Source organism: Muntiacus reevesi, chromosome 15 (genome assembly GCF_963930625.1).
Source record: "Muntiacus reevesi chromosome 15, mMunRee1.1, whole genome shotgun sequence".
NCBI lineage: Eukaryota > Metazoa > Chordata > Mammalia > Artiodactyla > Cervidae > Muntiacus > Muntiacus reevesi.
The window spans coordinates 40,473,984-40,494,320 of NC_089263.1; the positions used below are offsets into that span (position 1 = coordinate 40,473,984).

At 39.7% G+C, this 20,337-nt stretch overlaps 1 protein-coding gene across 1 annotated transcript in view; it reads left to right on the plus strand.

Moving 5' to 3' along the window:
- Window positions 1-20,337, plus strand: part of AKAP6 (A-kinase anchoring protein 6) — a 441,039-nt gene that overhangs the window by 178,597 nt on the left and 242,105 nt on the right. Inside the window, exon 5 of the mRNA XM_065906586.1 lies at window positions 8,143-8,265. Coding sequence (XP_065762658.1) covers window positions 8,143-8,265 — 123 coding nt within the window. The remainder of the gene's footprint in view (window positions 1-8,142; window positions 8,266-20,337) is intronic.

Here is a 20,337-nt window from a genome sequence, read left to right on the forward strand (position 1 = left end):
TGGAACAAAACTACTTAATAGCTATTTAATGGCTTTATGAACTTGAATAAATTACATAACTCCTCTATGCTTCAGCCTCTTCATCTGTACAATAGAGACATTTGTGAAGATTAAGTGACTACACAAGTTATCAGAAGAATAGTTGGTAGATAGCACCCAAATATTAAGTACTGTTATTTATAACACTGGATATAAAAAGCCTACAAGTGAACCATTAAACAATCATAATCCTAAATTCTAAAGTGAGAGCATCTTAGATCCTTGTTTGGGATTCAGAGGCAGATAAAGATGACCTGATCTGCTGATCCAGTGCCTCTGGAGCACTGGGGGTGCTGGAGACAAAATGTCACACAGAGTCAGTGAGCACAGCTCTGTGGGAGGGTCCCCAGCTTCACTCCTGACAGTTGTAGGCATTTGAGCTTGTCTGTGCGTCAGTGTTCTCTGTAAAGTGGAGAGTGTGGGACCCTTACAGCAAAGAGTAGTTACAAGTATAATACATAAGTGCCTGGCACATAATAGGTACTCAGTTAATATTAACTTATTATGAGTTCCAGTTTATTCCTATTTCTTTTACTCATTCCCATTTTTATTAGACTTTGATGATACACATTCCAAACTTGTTTTGCCCTTAACATTGTTGACTATTTCTTTTTGTAAATAAGTAAGGAGTAACTGACCCACCCCAGTATTCTTGCTTGGAATATCACATGGACAGAGGGGCCTGGTGGGCTGCAGCCCATGGGGTCGCAGAGTCAGACATGTCTTAGTAACTGAACAACAGGGAGTAACTGAAGTCAAAGCCTTTGGATGTTGAAGGAAAGCCTTTCCCATTATGAGAGTCAGGGATCTTTCTGGGCTCTTTTCGGAAGACAGTTGAAACCACTGTCATTAGTATTTGAAGGAATTAGAGATTCAGCTAAGTTTATCATACTCACATGATACCGAATTCAGAAATAAGACATCTCACCCGGCCAGTGTAAAATAATACCATTCTTTGCCCTTTTTATTCTCTTTCCAACTGACAGCCTTTATTCTGGGATAGTTATATTAGGAATATTTTCAAATTCTAAAGACATTTCATTCAACCTTTAGAAGAGAAGCTAAATATTTCATAAAACATCTCAGTATTTGAGTTTTCTTATGGCAACAGAGTTAAAACTGCCTTAAAGCATTTCATTTTCTCTTCAATCTTTCTTCTAAAAGCGCATACCATATCCTCCCTTCTGTCAATTACTTGTACTGTGTTGGATTTGATAAGTAGGAATGTGGGTAAATGTGTAAGTTGGTAGAGTTCAAAGTATCACTTTTAATTCCCTTTCATTTGATCTTGAGCCTTTGTGTCTTGGTAGCATGTCACATACACAGACATGTGGTTGGGAAAGGTGAATTGCATTTGAAAGCTATTGTGTAAAAAGCTAAATTAGTCATTTCATGTAAGAGTTAGGTATATAAGCAAAAATGGAAGGTTAAATATATATGTTGGTAGCATGCATGCTAAGTTGCTTCAGTCGTGTCTGACTCTTTGTGACCCTGTGGACTGTAGCCTGTCAGACTCTTCTGTCCATGGGATTCTCCAGGCAAGAATGCTGAGGTGGGTTGCCATGCGCTCCTCCAGGGGATCTTCCTGATCCAGGGGTCAAACCTGCATCTCTCATGTCTCCTGCATTGGCAGGCTGGTTCTTTACCACGAGCGCCACCTGGGAAGCCAAGATCTTGGTGCTGTGCTTCGTCACTCAGTTGTGTCCGACTCTTTGTGGCTCCATGGACTGCAGCCCTCCAGGCTTCTCTGTCCATGAGGATTCTCCAGGCAAGAATACTGGAGTGGGTTGCCATACCCTCCTCCAGGGGATCTTCCCAACCAGGGATCAAACCCAGGTCTCCCGCATCGTGGGAAGATTCTTTATAGTCTGAGCCCCAGGGAAGCCCAAGAATACTGGGTAGCCTCTCCTTTCTCCAGGGGATCGTCCCTCCTGCATTGTAGGAGGATTCTTTACCAGCTTGAGCTACCAGGGAAGTCCCATATGTTGGTAGATACACATATTAAATCTCAATGCATAATTTTGCTTATAAGTGGAGTTCTAATTTTACCAATTGCCAGAACCTAAATAAAGCTTCCTTTTGGGTAGGGGAAGAGGATTGCAATTACTCATTGGTACTCATTATTAATGTAAAGACTGGCTCCAAAGCATTTGTCCTGGTTTGAAAAATGAAGCCAGATTATCCTTAAAGTGAGAAGCATGACCCCTTTTCAGGACCTGCAGGTGGGATAAGAAGTAGGGAAATCTTGACTCACCTGCAGATTCAGATGCTGCCGCCGCCACATCCCCTCATGTGATGACCTGAGACAAGTTACGACCCCCTCTGCATGCCCAGAGCAGTTGGTGCCACCTCTCATATTATGACTGTGGGGGGACTTTTCTCTCCATCTTCCCTGTGACACCCAGCAAAATGCTGTATGCTTAGTGAATAACCAAAATGTTTTGAGTGAATGACATAAAAGATCAAATTGGAACTTGTTCATTAGAAATGGTTTTTAAAAATTGTTGATCAAGCCAGGCTTTAAAATATATATTTCTCTTGAAATCTTCACATAAACCCCTAATGGATATCCCCATTTCTATCTTACCAATGAAGAAACTGAAATTCAGAGGCACCAAGTGGCTCGTTTAGTTTATACTGTTAGTAAGAGACGGATGGAGCCTGGAATCAAGTTCAGTTTTGTCTGGTTGTAATAGCTGTTCTCTTAATATTATCTGCACTGGTTCATGAGAAGCATGGTCCCCCTCCCCCTGCCTTTTAATATACCTTCTCCTGTCATCATGATTAATCCTCATTTAAATGTTTTTCAAGTTCTAATTTCTGCCAGGGACTTAGGCAAATCGTTGGATCTGCTGGCCTTTCATGATTTCACATTGGTGCCAGCTGGGCTCTCTGGATTCAGGTGCTGAGTCGTCCACCTTCTAGCCACACGGCATTGGGCATGTCTCCTTACCTCTCAGGGCCTCAGTCTTCTCATTTGTAAAATGGGGGCGACAGTAGTACCCACCTCACAGGGTCTTTATGACCCTACTTGGTACCTCTGAAATTCAGTTTCTGCATTGATAAGATAGTAATGGGGACATCCATTAGGGGTTTATGTGAAGATTTCAAGGGAAAATATGTTTTAAAGTCTGGTTTGATGATCTATTGTATATTGCTTTTAAAGGGTCCTGGCATGATTGTTGTTGTTCAGAAGCCAAGCTGTGTCTGACCCTTCGCAACCCCATGGACTGTAGCATGCCAGGCTTAGTGAGTGCTATGTGAGGATTACTTATTGTTTCAGCTAGCATTGTTCAGATAAGGTCATTCATGGAATCCTTTAATCTTGGAATACTTAGAAAGGGGTAAATACTTTTGAATGCTTTAAAAAGTTTTAACAGCAGAGGCTGGCCTTTTCTAGTTTCAAAAATACAATGAAAATATTTCACTTTCTGATGCTCTTCAGCATGTCCCTCTCTGAAGGCAGTTAACTTGATCTGGGCTAGGTCAGACAACACACTTGATTTCTGTGTCCACCAAGAAATGTGCATCGTTCTCGGGATGAACACACACATGTTCACACATATCCAAACAGTAAACACCAAGAGGACATTAGCAGTTCAGCTCACTGGCTAAACTACCTCCTGAGGACTAAGAGCTATCTCCTCTGTGATTGAACTGAGTCAAACTCATCTGTAATTGAGGCACTGATAGGATGGGCTTGCTTAAGCATGTGCTGCCTCAAAAGTTTGGTTTAAATTTTCTATAAATTAGATATAAAATTTTGGTTTAAATTTTCTATAAATTAAAAATAAAACTTACAGTGATTTTTGCTTGCTAAAAAAAAGATTTTTTTAAAGTCCCTGTTCTCATCAAAGATCCCCTTTCAGAAAAATTAATAGAAAATACTGAATGTGAGGGAGAGGGACTTTTTTGAGAGTTTTAATCTCAGTGCTAAGAAGGTGAGAGTGGGAACAAATGTTTCTTCTCCTTCATCTGGGTTTGATAATATGTCTCTGGGAGCACTGTTTCTAGAGGGCGCTGTGGTACCGTGAGCGGAACAGACTCTGGCATGGGATGTGGATTCAGATTCCAGCTCTGCCTCTAGGCTAGGCACCCACTTTCTTTGACCCTCAGTTTCCTCATCTGTAAAATGGCCATAATCAGCGCCACTTCACAGATTTGTGTTGACAACACAAGTGTCTGCTTCCTATTTTATACCCCTTTCCCCTTTTACCGAAATAGTTTTCAACTTCAGTTTATCCTAAAAAGCATGTAATTCTATTAAAAAAACTACCCCTAGACTTTTAACAACACAAGGCAAGGGGACCATGCCTCATTTTCTACTGTGTTGCTGTTTCCTGGCCCATGTCTGATGCAAGGGAAGCTCTGTTTCTGTCCTAGCTGCACACAGCAGTTTTGTCAAAGGGCAACAGGAATCACCCCCACAGTTCCTAGTTAACCAGACTAGATTTGCCACAGAAGAGAAATAGGTAGGAAAATAAAAGAAATAGTGAGTATTCTTTAAAAAATTGGAATATAGTTGATTTGCCATATTGTGTTAGTTCTAGGTTTACAACAAAGTGATTCAGATATATATTTTTTCCAGAATATTTTTCATTATAGGATATTACAGGATGCTGAATATAGTTTCTTGTGCTATACAGAAAGTCCTTATTGTTTATCTGTCTTATATGTGGTAGCGTGCATTTGTTAATCCTGTACTCCTAATTTCTCCCCCCTTTCCCCTCTTTATCCCTCCCTACTTTCCTCTTTGGTGACCATAAATTAGTTTCCTATGTCTGTGAATCTGTTTCTGTTTTGTAAATAGACTCATTTGTGTGATTTTTCAGATTTCATGTGTAAGTGATATTATATACTATTTCTTTGTCTGCTTTACCTCACTTACTATGATCATCTCTAGGTTTATCCATGTTGCTGTAAATGGCAATATGCCATACTTTTTGTGGCCGAGTAATATTCCATTATATATATACATACACTACTTCTTCTTTATCCATTCATCTGTCAGTGGATACTTAGGTTGCTTCCACGTCTTGGCTATTATAAACAGTGCTGCTATGAACATTGGGGTGCATGCATCTTTTCAAATTAGAGTTTTCTTTTTTCATGGATATATGCCTGGAAGTGGGATTACTGGATCATATGGTAGTTCTCTTTTTAGTTTTTAAAGGTAACCTCGACACTGCTTTCCATAGTGGCTGTACCTGTTTACCCACCAGCAGTGTAGGAGGATTAATAATGGGTATTTTTAACCTGTCATGAATGTAGCTGTTTGCAAGACTCAACCTTATATTTTCCTTGCAAATATAATCTTCAAATGTATGTTAACCACTGAGGGCTTTAGCAAATTATTTTATACAAACTTGTAAGTGTACATTTTAATATACTTTCACTGTGCTTCTTAGCCTTTAAAAAGATTCATGCTTTAGAAAGTTTCAAAGTAAGATTCTTTAAAAGCATCTCATTAAGGAACTTTCAAAATGTAAATGATTTGATTCCTCCAGCAGATGATCTGAAAGTGGGAAGCGCGCTGTTACTGGTGACAACAGGCTAACGGCTGTTCCATTTTCTCCCAAGCTGAGTGACCAAGGTTTCTGCTGCAGGTGGAATCCTGGCTTGGCTCCAGTTATCAGACTCTTAGAACATGTGTCAAACATGAGTATAGCCAGGAACACACCCATAAGAAGACAGTTAAGGGGGGGGGCCAGGAGGACTGGTGCCTGTGGATGGGGTCACCCTCAGTGTGCCCCTGGCGTGTTTGGCAGGGAGGCAGAGAAAAACAGTGGAAGAAGGGGCAAAAAGGAACAATCAGGAAACTGGTGGTAGAAAATGACAAGAGGGATGGAATAGATGAGATACAGGAGTATGAATGAGGAAAACTAAAGTGTGGCCTTTCAAAGGCTTGTAATTCAGTCTGTAGCAGCGAGGCAAACGTGTGTAAAATGTGCTTTTTGTGTAGTGCAGCATTGAATTGTGTTATGAAGAAAATCAGATTTTTATAGTCGTCTTTGACTCTCCAGGTAAATATGCGTAAACTCAGAGTATTAGAGAAACAGGCAGGTAAAATACTAAGAACAGAAACAAACTTAGGTACAGACAGAATTCTGATACAGGCAGAATAAGTTTCACAAAAAAGTTCAGGTACATGTCTCAACTCTACTGATGGTTTAACTTTTCCTACTGATTGAAATTACCAGAATTCAGTAAGCCAGTGCTTAGACATGCTTTATGTTCTGCTGATATGTTTGCTTCACTGATATTTATCTTTTTGTTCCCAGTAATGTCCAGCAGTGTGCTTCACAAAAAGCAGTTGCTTAATAAATATTTGTTAAAAGAATGAATAAGGGACTTCACTGGTGGTCCAGTGACTAAGAAGTCTCCTGCCAGTGTAGGGGACACATGTTCAGTCCCTAGTCCAGGAAGATGCCACACGCCGTGGAGCAGCTAAGCCTGTGCTTCGCAGCTACTGAGCCCGCACTCTGTAACAAGAGAAGCCACTGCAATGAGAAGTTCATGCCCCACAACCAGAGAGTAGCCCCTTCTGGCCACAGCTAGAGAAAGCCTATGCAGCAGCAGTGAAGACCCAGCACAGACAGAAATAAATACTTAAAAGTTTAAAAAGAAGGAATGAAAGACCAGTATCTATTTTACTAGGATTTGATTTATATTACAAAATAAGTAAAATTTGGCATTTTCCCCTCATTTTCTCATGTTGTTACTTATGTCAGCCTAATTTTCCTTCATTCACACCACGAAGACTCTAGCAGAGCTTCTGAAGATGAACATCAAATATTCATTTTTCTGTATCCAAATGTGAATTCTCCTTCACGTTGCATAGCTCAGTGTATAGAGTGGAGCCTATTTGGTTTCTCTAAGAATATCCTCTCATAATACAAGAATAGATCTGTCCACTTCACAGAACACTGGCTGACACACCACACAGAAACAGGGTGAGAGAGGTGGAGAAATAGCAAGTGACAAACGTCTCAGAAATCAGATGGACTTTAGTATCACTTGCCTTCATAATTTCTGTTTATATTCTTATGGCTGTACATAAGTAGGAGGAAAGGTGGAAAGCTAAAACTCCCCCTGGTAAGGAGGAGTGCTTAGATTTTTATTGCAAGTTAACTGTTAAAGCAAGTTAAGTATTAAAATATTAATCAAAGATAATCAAACGGTAACTCTGAAGAACAGGTTAAGTTCAATAGAGAACTAGCATCCCAAGCCGTCTCAGTGAGTTCAAATACAGAAGCCTGTCATCCCTCCTTTCGACCGCCAGGTGGTGCTGTTTACTCAGCCATGGCAAGCCGGTGCCAGCCCCATTTCCTTCCCTTAAGATTCAGAGCTGGGCTTTCATTTTTTCAAAATATTTTCCGTTTCCACAGATGTGTTCTTTTAAATGGCCAATAAATTTTTGTAACCACTGTTAGAAAATTTGCAAGATTATTGTGAATTGTTCTTCTTAGCCAAGAATTTTTTTTTTTTTATGTCCAGGACACAACCAAAGTTAGGCCTTTACATTTGTTCCTTGGTCCTGTACCTTTTTTAGTTTCTTAGAACCCAGACTGAATCACAGACATTTGAGCTGTCAGTAGAAATCACCCAAGTCCCTTTAAACATTTATGTGATTTAAAAAATAGATTTCTCCTTCAGTTAAGGCACCTCAACTCCTTGGGCTTCTAAGTAAAGAACACCATCTTTACTTTATCCCCCAAAGCCAGGTTCCTAGAAGACTTGACCTGATTTTTTGGTGAGGGGGCTCTTGTCAGACACCCAGAAATGTTTTGATGATTTGAGGGTCACCTTTCCAATGATGCCCTGCAGTTCAATCTAAATTCCTCAAAAAAAAAAAAGAAAAAAAAGCAAAATGTTTCCTAGGGAAAAAACCGTAGTGGTATCATGAACAGTTTCTTTCCATTTTAATGGATTTCAGTGGCAGGAATGGTGGGAATTTTGTTGTACAGTGTGGACATAGGATGGGACTGCAGTGGTATCAGTTTTACCATCAATAAGGTACGGAATTTTTAAGATTGGCTTGAAAAATAACCTATTAACATGCTTTTCTTGTTCTCCCCCCCCCCCACACTTTTCTGTCACAAGGGGTTTGTAAACAAACTGGATGAATTTATTCAATGGTTAAATGAAGCCATGGAAACCACTGAAAATTGGACACCTCCTAAAGCAGAGACGGATGGCCTAAAACTGTACCTGGAAACACACTTGGTAAGCCAGACTGTGTTGCTCTTAATGTTAGTTAGGGAGGAATTTTAATGTGGTCCTTGTTTGTTTATGGAGAATGTCGATTTTACTTATCAGAAGTCATTATATGCTAATAAACCAAGTTTTAATGGGGTAAATTACAGAAGCTGAAAATTTACAGGCATTTCAAGTAATACTATGAAGTCTAAATTCTCCGTATTTCAAGCTATTTTTTCAAAACTTTTCCCAGAAAGGTAAGTAATTATTTTAAAAAATATCTTAGAAAATTTTACTAGACCCTTGCTCTCTAAAGTGATGACTGAAGTTTTTCTTCTTCTTAAAAAAATAAATGAAAGGTCATTTAGATGACCATTCTAAGCTTTCTAGAATTCTTGTAAAATTAATGAACCTCTCATTATCAAGAGGGTCTACTTTATCTGTTCTACACTGGGTTATTTTAATAAAATATTTAAAATGATGATCTCCATCATTTTTGCTGCTATGTGGGTTTTTCAGCATATAATTAATACAACTGTCATTACTCTTGTCCCTGTGCACAAGGAAAGCCATGGAGAGAAAGTAGAAAACACTTGGATGAATATGCTTCTGAATATGTTAGAAGCAAGAATTATAGACTGGGGGACATTTGATGAACCTCATGAGGTTTTTACTGAATGCTTCAAATGGCCGATATCAATTATGAAGGGGAGGAAACCAAGTAGCGGAGTGTGATAAAGCATGAAGAAAAAGCACGTTGTCAGAGGAAATGAAAATTCAAGCTTTCAGGATCTCATCTTTATTCCTTTCACCGATAGCATAAAATTGACAAAGGCAATGAACACGAATTCTTGGGTACCCAGCTGTGGGGCTGATTCTCTGCCCCTCTCACACACTCAGAATTTGGATTGAATACACATTGTGTGGGAGTCCTGCATGTATGTGAGTTCACAGGGTTCCGGAGCCACTCCCTGTGATACTAAGTGCATGGAGGAGAGAGAGAAAGGAGAGAGAAGGAAAGAAGAGGGGAGAGAGAGCAGGGGTGTTTTAGTTCTTTAGTGTTTGTGTTTTGCAGTGTGTTTTATATCATTGCAAGAAAAGCAGGAAGAACAGCCTCAAAACCCTATTGCTACATGTAAATATCCTGTGGATGATTTTTTTAAAAAACTCACAAAACTGTGTGGTAGAGGCTGAGTATTTTGTTTCCATTTTTAGAGACCTGGGTTGATGATGTGTAAAAATGCCACTGACCCTAACTACCTCTCTTGTACATGGGTTTTTAAATACTACCCTTAGTATTCAAATCCCTGTTGAGTAGAGCCTTGCTTTTTTTTTTTTTAAAGAGGGCATTTCATAATAGGAAGATAAAGATATTCACTGCTTTATAATGTAAATTGTATTAATTAGGATGTCAACTTTTCACTGGCATTGTTCTGACAGAAATTCTAATCTGTGTTTAAACAGGAGTATATGAACTTTATTTCACATTAAATGTGCTGTCTTAATTTCTCTTGATTTAATATTTTATGGAAAACACAGATTTCGTTTTTGAGGTCCCAGAGGGCATGAGGACACAAGGGGCGCTTTAACTCTAGGTTATTTATTGAAAGCCAGGCAAGGAAAATATGAACCAAGGTCTCTCCTCTCTTTGGGAGCTGAATGACCTGACCTCTTTTTAAGCAGTATGTACTCCTCTTCTCAAATCCATATTGCAGAATTATTCACTTAGCACCCCTGTGTTGGCCTCTATCTCATTCTAGTCCAACACCATCCACTAGAACTTTCTGTGATGATGGAATATTCTATATTGCACGTCCATTGTTGGAGCCACTAACCACACCTATCTACTGAGCGCTTGAAATGTGGCCAGAATAACTGAGGAATTGTTATTTCTAATGAACTTACATTTGATTTTAAATTGCCACATGTGGTCTGTGTCCACTGGATTTTGGTCTTGTAAATTGCAGAGCTCTTTATAGACCATAATAAATTGCAGGTACCCAGTACCGGCTTCATAATGACATTCCCGCCTAAAATATAGAAACTATTTCTCTTTGGATTCTACAGCAAACAGTCCTTCTTAAAATATCTATCTATCTCTTAAAGAATAACCTTGTTTCCACCTGACGATCAACACTTTTTTGAATGATTTTTTTCCATTACCATGTCTGTATTAGTTGCAAGAGATAACATAGGAACATCATCATCACCTTTGCAAATAGGGAGGGATTTGTTCCTGTTGTTAAATCACAATCTTAGGAACTGAAATTAGGAGTAATTTTGTTTTAACAGTTACTGAAGACCTAGTGTGTATGGATTGCCATTGAGTGATGCTAAAAGACAGTTATTGAGTCACTGTTTTACTGCATACTGTGTTTGTTAATCTAGATACAGCCTGTCATTCAAACATCTTTCATGCAAACTCTGTGTTACTCTGTCTTGCTGAGCACAATGTCTATCTACATAACTCCCGAGCAATATTGTCATTTATTTTTTTTATTGTATATTTTTTTACTATAGTGCTGAGTTAATATTGTTATTCTTCTCAAAAGTAGGTGAAAAAAAATCTACCTTTCCATAAAGAAAGTATACAACTAAATCTAGAGATTTATATTTCTTAGTTCACCCTGTATAAGTCTTTGCTGCTTCCTAGTGAGTGGGCAAGAGGTATTTTCAAGAGTATCTAGTATATGGAGTTAGCTCCATGATGAACATCTCTATAGAGTCTATAATTTAATGTTAAACCAACGGATGTGAAAGCCTCTGGGTCCCATGTCTTCCCTGATTTAATCATGTGATAGAATTGTTGGCACCCTGCAGCGTTTATTATAAAGAAAAGCAAATAAACAATAACAAAAGTTGTACATTTATATTTTTATACTTAATTCAATTATTTTCCATGACAGTAACCAAGGGTTTTTACCAACACAAATCAATTAAAGCTTCACAATACCTTTATGAGAGATATGAAGGAGCTTTATTCTAACTGTAAGAAATACTGTGAAATTGCAATGATACATCAATGATTTTCCATGATAATTAATCATCTGCTTGCAACCTGGCTGCTCCTTCAAAAATACAATTCATGTCTTTTTAGAAAATGACATTTTCAGGAAAATGTCAGTCTAGAAAGGTATTTTGCAAATATTGAGCACATTGGATGACCCTCTTTAAAAACTACTTTTACAGTGGCACTGTATACATGTGTTCTTGAATGGTTTTCCTTCTTCACCTCTGTCCACTTTTTTAAACAGTTTCATTGAGGTATAATTTTGACATCCTAAATTGCATATATTCAAACATTTTTACAAGTTTTGACAAATTGACAAATGTATACACCCATGAAACTGTCACTGCAATCAAGACAGGCAACAAATCTATCACCTCCAAAAGCTTCCTCCTGCCCCTTTGCAATTGCTCCCTCCCTGCCCTCGCAGACTTTTCTTCATCCCTAAGTAGTCATGAGCCTTTAGTTTAGTTTGTACTTTCTAGAATTTTGCATAAGTGCAATCAAGCTATATGTTCTCTCTCTCTCTTTCCTTTTTTGGTCTGGTTTCTTTCACCCAGCGTACTTCCTTTGATTTTGTATGTTACAATTTTTCGTTTTTATTGCTGAATAGTATTCCTTTGTGTAGATATAATACAATTTGTTTATCCATTCACCTGATGGCAGACACTTAGGTCATTTCCCTCACCACCATTTTTATTGTCTAAGGAAGCAAAAGTCACCCTACGTTTAAGTAGAAGCATCATAAATAGTTTTTCCCTTCGAAAGGATTTTTATTATCTTCAGTTAGACTACTGAGAAGCAAAGCAGGAGAGCAGGACAGTAATTTTTTCCTCAGAGATTCAGTCCATGTCCATTTGCTGAAAAGACAACTTTCACTTCCTAAATAGTGTTTATCCATGCCTAACTCACCAAATGGCACCACATCATATGCAATCAATTGCCGGAAAACAAAGCAGAAATTGGTTTTTGTTTTTTTAAAACCTGTAGCCAGAGTATCCAGTAGGAGAAGGCAAAGTCAAACTGACACCAGACATCTGTACAGTAATTAGGAAAAAGAGCCAAGCCCAAAGGCCTGGTTTAAACTTGGGAGATAAATTTGCACAGGCAGTGCTGTGTCCGCTTCGGCAAACATTAACCGACCACATAGAAAAAGCCTTGGAAAAACAACATTCTTAATTCATTTTGATAAATGAGAAAACATGGTGGGGGGGGATGATGATGAGTCCATATGTATTAAGCACCTATGAGTGCCAGGCAGTTATTTACATGCTAGGAATACATGATGAATGAGTTTCACATCTTTCTTCCTGGGATTTGTAATCTAAGGGAGATGACCATAGATTAAATGTAGTCATCTATAGACCCATAAATGATGAATGTAATATAATTTTGAGCAGTAAACTTCTTGTGAGATAAGCCAAGTACTGTTCAGAGCATAGTGTGAAGTTTTATTGCTCTTCCTCAGAGTAGGGAAGGCTCAGAGATGTAATTTGATGTAGTCCTCACAGGCTATATATAATTTCTTGGATAAAGAGGGGAGGTGAGGAGATGGGGGGAAATTTTATGGGCAAGCAGTGGTCATGTATGGATGTGAGAGTTGGACTGTGAAGAAAGCTGAGTGCCGAAAAATTTATGCTTTTGGACTATGGTGTTGGAGAAGACTCTTGAGAGTCCCTTGGACAGCAAAGAGATCCAACCAGTCCATCCTGAAGGAGATCAGTCCTGGGTGGTCATTGGAAGGACTGATGCCGAAGCTGAAACTCCAGTATTTTGGCCACCTCATGCGAAGAGCTGACTCATTGGAAAAGACCCTGATGCTGGGAGGGATTGGGGGCAGGAGGAGAAGGGGACGATGGTGGATGAGATGGTTGGATGGCATCGCTGACTCGATGGACATGAGTTTGAGTAAGCTCCGGGAGTTGGTGATATATAGGGGGGCCTGGTGTGCTGTGATTTATGGGGTCACAAAGAGTCAGACACGACTGAGTGACTGAACTGAACTGAACTGAAGGGAGGTAGGGTGAGCTATTTGATGTGACTGAGGCTAGGTTGTGTCTTGCAGGTTAGGGCTGGGTGGTAAAAGAGACTGAATGTCCTTTGAGTGGATTGAACTTTTTTCTGTGGGCAATGGGGATTCATAGAAGGTTTGATTTTATTTTAAAGCAGGAGAGTGACAAGAATCAACTGTAAATTCCATGGGGGAAGTCTCTGCTTGCCATAAATTAACTGTATAAGTCGATGGATTAAGTGAGAGAATAACAATGGACATAATGGAAAGTGAATTTGAGTATAGCATTTGAGGGTCTTCCCTGGTAACTCAGATGGTAAAGAATCTGCCTGCAATGCAGGAGACCTGGGTTTGATCCCTGGGTCAGGAAGATCCCCTGGAGGAGGGAAAGCTGCCCACTCCAGTATCTTGCCTGGAGAGTTCTGTGGACAGAGAAGCCTGATGGGCTACAGTCCATGGGGTCACAAAGAGTCGTACTGTGACTGAGTGACTAACTCACACACATGTAGCATTTGAAGGATGTGCTGGTACTGGCACCCTGGTATCAGATTTTTTTAAATGTGGGTGGTTTTTTTTTTTTGTTTTGTTTTTTGAGTAACTAATACATGGATAGAACACAGAATTCTAAAGGTAAATGAAGGAAGGAAGTAAAAAGGCATGCCTCCCACCTATGTCCACTCCTGCGCCCCCCAGCCATCACCTCTACCAGTTCTCTTCCTGAGGTGACCATTATTCCTTGTTTCTTTGTATTCTTTCAGAGTTATTCCTGATATTTGAAAAACAAATGCATATGTATAATTAACTTTGTTCTCTTAATTTATATTAGCAATAATTCAAAATCAGTAAATATATATCTACTGCATCCTTTTGAATGGGTGCTCGTTGTTCCATTTATGAATATGCCATCGCTTATTGATGAAAGCGTAAGTTGTTTGCAGTCTTTTTCTATTATAAACAGCGCTTCAGTGAATATCCTTGGATACTCATTATCTTGCATAGTATTGGCTTATCTTTAAAATAAATATCTTTCATGTGAAACTTCTGGGTCAAAGGTTATACATATTTAAATTTTTCATGTATTGTCAAATTGTCCTTGACAGAGATAGTGCCAGTTTCTACTCAGCAATGCATGAGAAAGCCTATTTCTGCACATCTTTACTATTAGACCATGTTATCAGATTGGTTGATCTTTGTCCCTTTGATAAATGTCATCTCATTGTATTTTAGTTTTTATTTCTTGTATTTAGGTGGTGTTGAGTACCGCTTTTTATTTTTAGAAGTCATTTGTATTTCTTTTCTGAGAACGGTATGCTCATATTCTTAATGTACTTTTCTGCTGGGTCATTGGCCTTTTGCTTTGGAATTTATGGGAGCTTTGTGTATATTAAGGAAATGAGTCCCTTGTTTTTGACATGAGTAGAAAATGTTTTTAAAAGAAACTATTTTGGGGGTTCTGTTCTAAAAGAACATGGATATCTCAGCTGTTTGAGGAATCCACAGTTAGGCAGGACTGAAGGCCAGGCTGATAAGTATGTAAAAGCTCTCTAACCCTGGCAAAAGCGTGTTTGGTTTCCAGTACTGAAAAGGCCAGTATGTGCTAGAGACTTTGCTTCCTTAGTCATGGATGGAACAAGCCTAAGATTAGGGAGGCTGTTGTTGAGTGAGAGGATTAAACGAGGTCTGAGCAATGAGAGGAATGGAGAGGAAGTGGACAGGGTTAGGCAGGAGATGGATAAGAATAGAGGGGATAGACTAGAAAGGGGGTGAATTAGAAAGAGATGTCAGCAGAAAAATCTCTCTTCACTTTTTGATGCTGTTGTCTGGTCAGAAGTCTTATTACCAGCATCTGGTTTGTCCTCTGTAGTCTCCCCTGATGCTACCAGTGCCCTTGGGATTAGCACAGGAAAGTCTGCTGCCCCACAGCAGACAGAAATCTGACCAAGACTTCAATGTATTGAAGGGTCTGGAAACTGGCTGAAAGCTTCCCTGTGTATGGGGTGGGATTGAAGCTCCAGGGCTAGTCTAGGGGCTTGTGAAATCAGGGAATGTGAACATTATAAGAAGTATTCACATGGAAAAGAGGGGACATTACTAGAACTCAGCAATTACTGGGGGCATTTGCTTAAGGCGGAGGAAACTGTCTTTCATTCAGCTGTTGTAATTATGGAACTCTAGTTACAGGAAAACATTAAGTTATATTCACTGGAAAAATTTAACCTGTGTAAAGACCATGAACTTAAAAGTAGAAAGCCTTACACTTTCTGGATAACCAACACACTTTATTCTATATCTTTCTGAACCTTTTTACATAAAAGTGCAGACATTTTAAGGATTTTTCTCTCATTGTGCATACTGTTCACTGATTGTTTTTGTATCTCAATATATCTCAGGCATCCTTATGTCAGAACACGAAAATCTCCTGCACATTTTAGCTGCTCCTCAGTATTTGTGTAGATTCGCTACACTTTTTTTAACCACTCCCGTAATTATGGCTGTCTCGGCTGCCCCTTTGTTGACGCTTTGGATGACACCACAGCGCGCATTCACGTTGTTGTGACGCCAGCCGAGCGCTTCCTCCCTGTCCCCTCGTCTGTCTGCAGCAGAGCTGCTGTCTGCCTGAGCTGCTGCTGCAGACAGCAACAGCAACAGCAGTTAAGGGTCCCGCGTAATGAGAGTCTACCATGTTTTTGGAAAAGCTTTTGCTCCAGTTCCTAAAAAGTGAATAGGGCCATGTTTGTGTGTGTGTAGCTTTGAATTTGCGTTTGTAGGGGGTAGTTTTTAAAGCTCACTTTCCAGAACCTTGTTCATTTTAGAAGTGGTCCCTGCAATTTGAAGCGTCTTCCTCAAGAGGGCGCAGACACACCAAAAGCCCGCAGACAGTACTTTTGTACTGGTGCAGAATGGTCTGAAAACTTCCCCTTCATCCTTATTGTGCATTACCTTAAGAACTTACAAAAGCAGATTGAATCAAACTAATAATGTGACCAGCTAACAAAACCTCAATACAGATGTTTTCATGCATTTACCATTTATATTTAGATCTTTATGTTATATCATTTTAAATTAAATCACATTTTTTATTTGCATCATAAGAAAAACATCATACTTCTCACAGGGTTTTTAGTCATGCCAGAAAATTTCCCAAAATACATTCAACTGTTTTTCTTTAGCTTGCCCTTCCATGTTCACCTGTGTTCCACTTCTCATTGTTTGAAGTTAAGGAATGACAGGCTTTCCATTTACCACTTCCTGGTGCCCCCCTCTCCCTACCTACACTCTTCTGCTGAGATGATAGGCAGCTCTGGCCCAAAAAAGTTGAGCTTCACAAGACTAGCAGCTACCACATGCCTGTCCTCTTCAGACCGTCGACAGACTTCAAAAGCCTGAGCTGTGTGAGTTTGGCCGCCACCCCACTCAGCCTCACGGACTAGGGCTGGTGGCCTTGTAGGAGCTTTGAAGTTCTATATGCTTGTCCCCCTTGATTCCTTTCAGTTTAAGGTTTAAGGTGAGTAGCTGAGAGTTTAGTAGCATCACTTCTCTTTGAGGGATTTGAGGTACTCAACTTACAGCCTCGAGTTTCTTCCTTTGGTAGCTTGTAGAAGAAAGATCTGTCGGGGATTTATAGCATGCAGGCATTTTGAGGTTGATGCGTGGGGACAGGAGGCTCGTGTGAGAGTCCTAGACCACATCCTTTTGCTCATGTAACTAATTCTCTGCATCTGGGAGACAAATAGTCTTGTCTTCCCTTTGAATTGTTCAGAGTACCTGGGGATGTACTTTTTGCCTGACTCAGTTTAAGGACTCTTGTTCCCATCATTTTGAAAATTGCTGTCACTTACACATTTTCCTAATTTTATTACTTTATTCTTTTTCTTTCAGATGTGATGACTATTTTAAAATAGAATGACAGAGAATAACTGGATTTATTGAGCACTTGCTGTTTAGGGTGGTGGTATGCTAAATGTTGAAAGAAAGTTTGCAGACTGCCTTGTACTATGAGGGTTTCTGCATGGACTGAAGATCTCTGTATGGAGAAGAGCCAGTGGGTGACCTAACTCACGTAAGCCAGGGTGCTGTCACCTACCATCTGTCTCCCTATGTAGACCTGTGTGCAGATCTTACTTATCTACTGTGTCACATGGAATTTTGGAATTTTGAAACCATTCACCTGGCATAAATGATATTAAGATAAAAGTTTCAGGCCTAAAATAGATCTTTAGCCAGAAAAATGCCTGTCATGTCTCCTGAAGGTGTTGTGAAGATCACATAAGCCTGTTGTTTGTGAAGATGCGTTGTTCATTTCAGGACAGTCATGCCCACCCTTCGGAGACCTGAGAACAGGTGTGAGTTGCTCAGGTGTCCCTAGAGAGGTTGAATTTCTCCCTAGCTTCCCTGCCTGAATGATTCGCCTCTGACTTGAGAGATGGCTTGTGTCTTTTTGGTGTCTCCTCTGACACCCTGCCCTACACATGCTTAATGAGTACTAAACAAATCTGCCAGATGAATAAATGAACATTTGTAGAAGCAGTGTTACAATCATTACAGCAGCAAATTGTAACTAAGATTATAAACCATGAATGTCTGCAGGAATTTCCTGCGCAATTTCCAAATCAAAATGGACCCTGGTTAGACTTTCTGGGTATTATCTGGTATATTTGTGACAAGAAAAATGCCTATAGAGAGAAAAAGTAGGATATTTTTCTTCTGCTTTCAGGATGTAATTCATCCCTTTTGGCAGAAAACATAAGGAAAATAAAAATGTTAAGTCAGATATTAGAAAGGTTAAAAAAAATTCCACAGGTTAACGTTACCATTTCAAAAGATGAAGACTATATGACTAGACAGGATGTTAATGACTTGACATTACAAAATTTATTAAATTTATTTCTGAAGCAGTTTGGTTCCCCCTCTCAAATGCATGAAGCATGTGGGAGTTGGAATAGATCTGCCCCAGGCTGCCAAACAAATTTTTAATGGAACTGGAGTCCTTCAGGGATTGTCCTAAATCCACATAATATTCTTAGGTCTTGGTGTTTGCACTGGGACCTGTATATTAGCAGATGTACGTGTGAATAATATACTTATATCCATCCATCACCTTAGTGACTCCACATCTGTAGAGGCTGCTGCACATCAATTATTCCACCGCAGGGGGTAGAGAGATATTTGGGCTAGCATTGACCTCTTTTTTCAATTAGGGCCTCAGAAGCAGTGTGTTCTGGAAGTCAAATGGTCCCTTTAGACAGAACCTCTGTGAATCTCTTTGGCCTAATGTGGCCGTGCTGGGAAGTCAGTATGATTACCTGTGCCAGGTATGGAGGCAGCATCCAGAAAAACATGAAAATTTCGTCACTAAGAGGCACCATCAATGTTCAGAATCTCTCCAACTTCTCTAATCCTTGCATTAGATATTAGCAAGTCTATCAAAAACAAATGCCAACCTTAGTAAAGTACATATACCTTCCACAAAAAAATGCAGCTGTTTGAAAGAAGTTGTAATTTGTTTGAGGAGCTAAATTCACTTTCAAATGCTAGATGTTTTTATTATCTGAGATTTCAGGGGAAAAGAGTTTCTTCAGAAAGAACAGGATTTTTGTCTTTATATCCTAATGCCCTTTAAAAAAAAAAAAAACAAAGTTTTTATAATGCTTATTTCTTTGTTCATAAACTTAGAGCATCTTTCTCAAGAGCACATAGTGCTTTTCATTTTATGAAGCTTCTGATATTATACGTGGTGGTGTGTTGCATATTGTCATAACTAATAAATCAGTGACAAATGTAGCCCCAACAACAAACCTCATTTTGTTGGGGAGATATATAATTGTGGTGGTAGCTGACCATTTATTTAATTATGTGGTAAGTACCATATGATGAGAGGGTAAAGTTAAATTGATGATTTGGGCTTTCTCAGCCAGGATACAGTTTACATGGCAATTACACCAGGATCATCTCAGTGTAATTGGCAAGTAATTTTGTAAGCGAAGGAACATGACAGCTCATTTACATGGTGTTCAATGAATAAAATTTGGGAACATTTATCAACCACTTCCAAGTGAAGTGATTGTACCAGTATTGCCCAAAATGGCGTAGAGGTGATTCGAAAGCATCGTGGAAGGTTTCTGGTATGACTCTGCATTCATTTGCTCCCTCAACATTTATTAGGCACTGTCCTAGGCAGTGAGAATACACACACAAGTGAAAAGTTACATCCTCCTCTCACGGAACTCATGATTGGAAAGCAGACCATCAGTGGTTACCCAGCAGTGTGATAAGTGGAGGTCTGAGCTCTGCACAGGTACTGTGGGTGCTGAGGAGGGGAAGCCAGGAGGGTGGAAGATGGTCAGGGAAAGCTTTCTAGAAAGGGTGACACCTGAGATGAATTATAAAGAACAACAGGACTGAGTTAGGGGAGGGGGAAAGGACCTTCCAGGCAGAGGTGCCTGCAAGAGCAGAATCTTAGACGAGCAAATGGCTGGTGTGAGCTGGCAATTTTAAGCAGTTCAGGCACATTTCAAGGCAGACCTGGTGCCCAAGAAGCCGACTTGATGGAGATCTCACAGGCCAGACCTTATCCTGCAACCTGGGGAAGCACTGGGAGATTTTAACAAGCATCTTTCTCAGAGTTGGACCACACCATGTAATAAAATACTTGTATTGGGCTATTATGATTTGTCAGGCTCTGTTCTACAGATATCAGGGCGTCTCATCCTCACAGCAACCCCATAAGGCAGGCACTGATATTTCCTCATTATACGGATAAAGAAACTGAGAACATGGAGAGTGCCCAAAGCTATGGAGGGGGTGGTGGAGGAACCAGGATTTGAACCCAGGCCTGTCCAGCTCCAAAGCCCATGCTTGTCCCCAGCACCCACACCGTGTCACAGTCCCCTTGATATAATCAAGTGTAACTCCTTGTTTTTAAGTTGCACACTCCTCCACCTCCTATCTCTACTTCTAGGCTGTGGGTGCTGTGAGGCCAGGAACTATATTTATCTTGCTCACAGCCACATCCCTCAAGCTTAAGATGATGCCTGCACCTTCATAGGCATGCCACAAATAAAGAAAAAAATGTAGTTTTTAG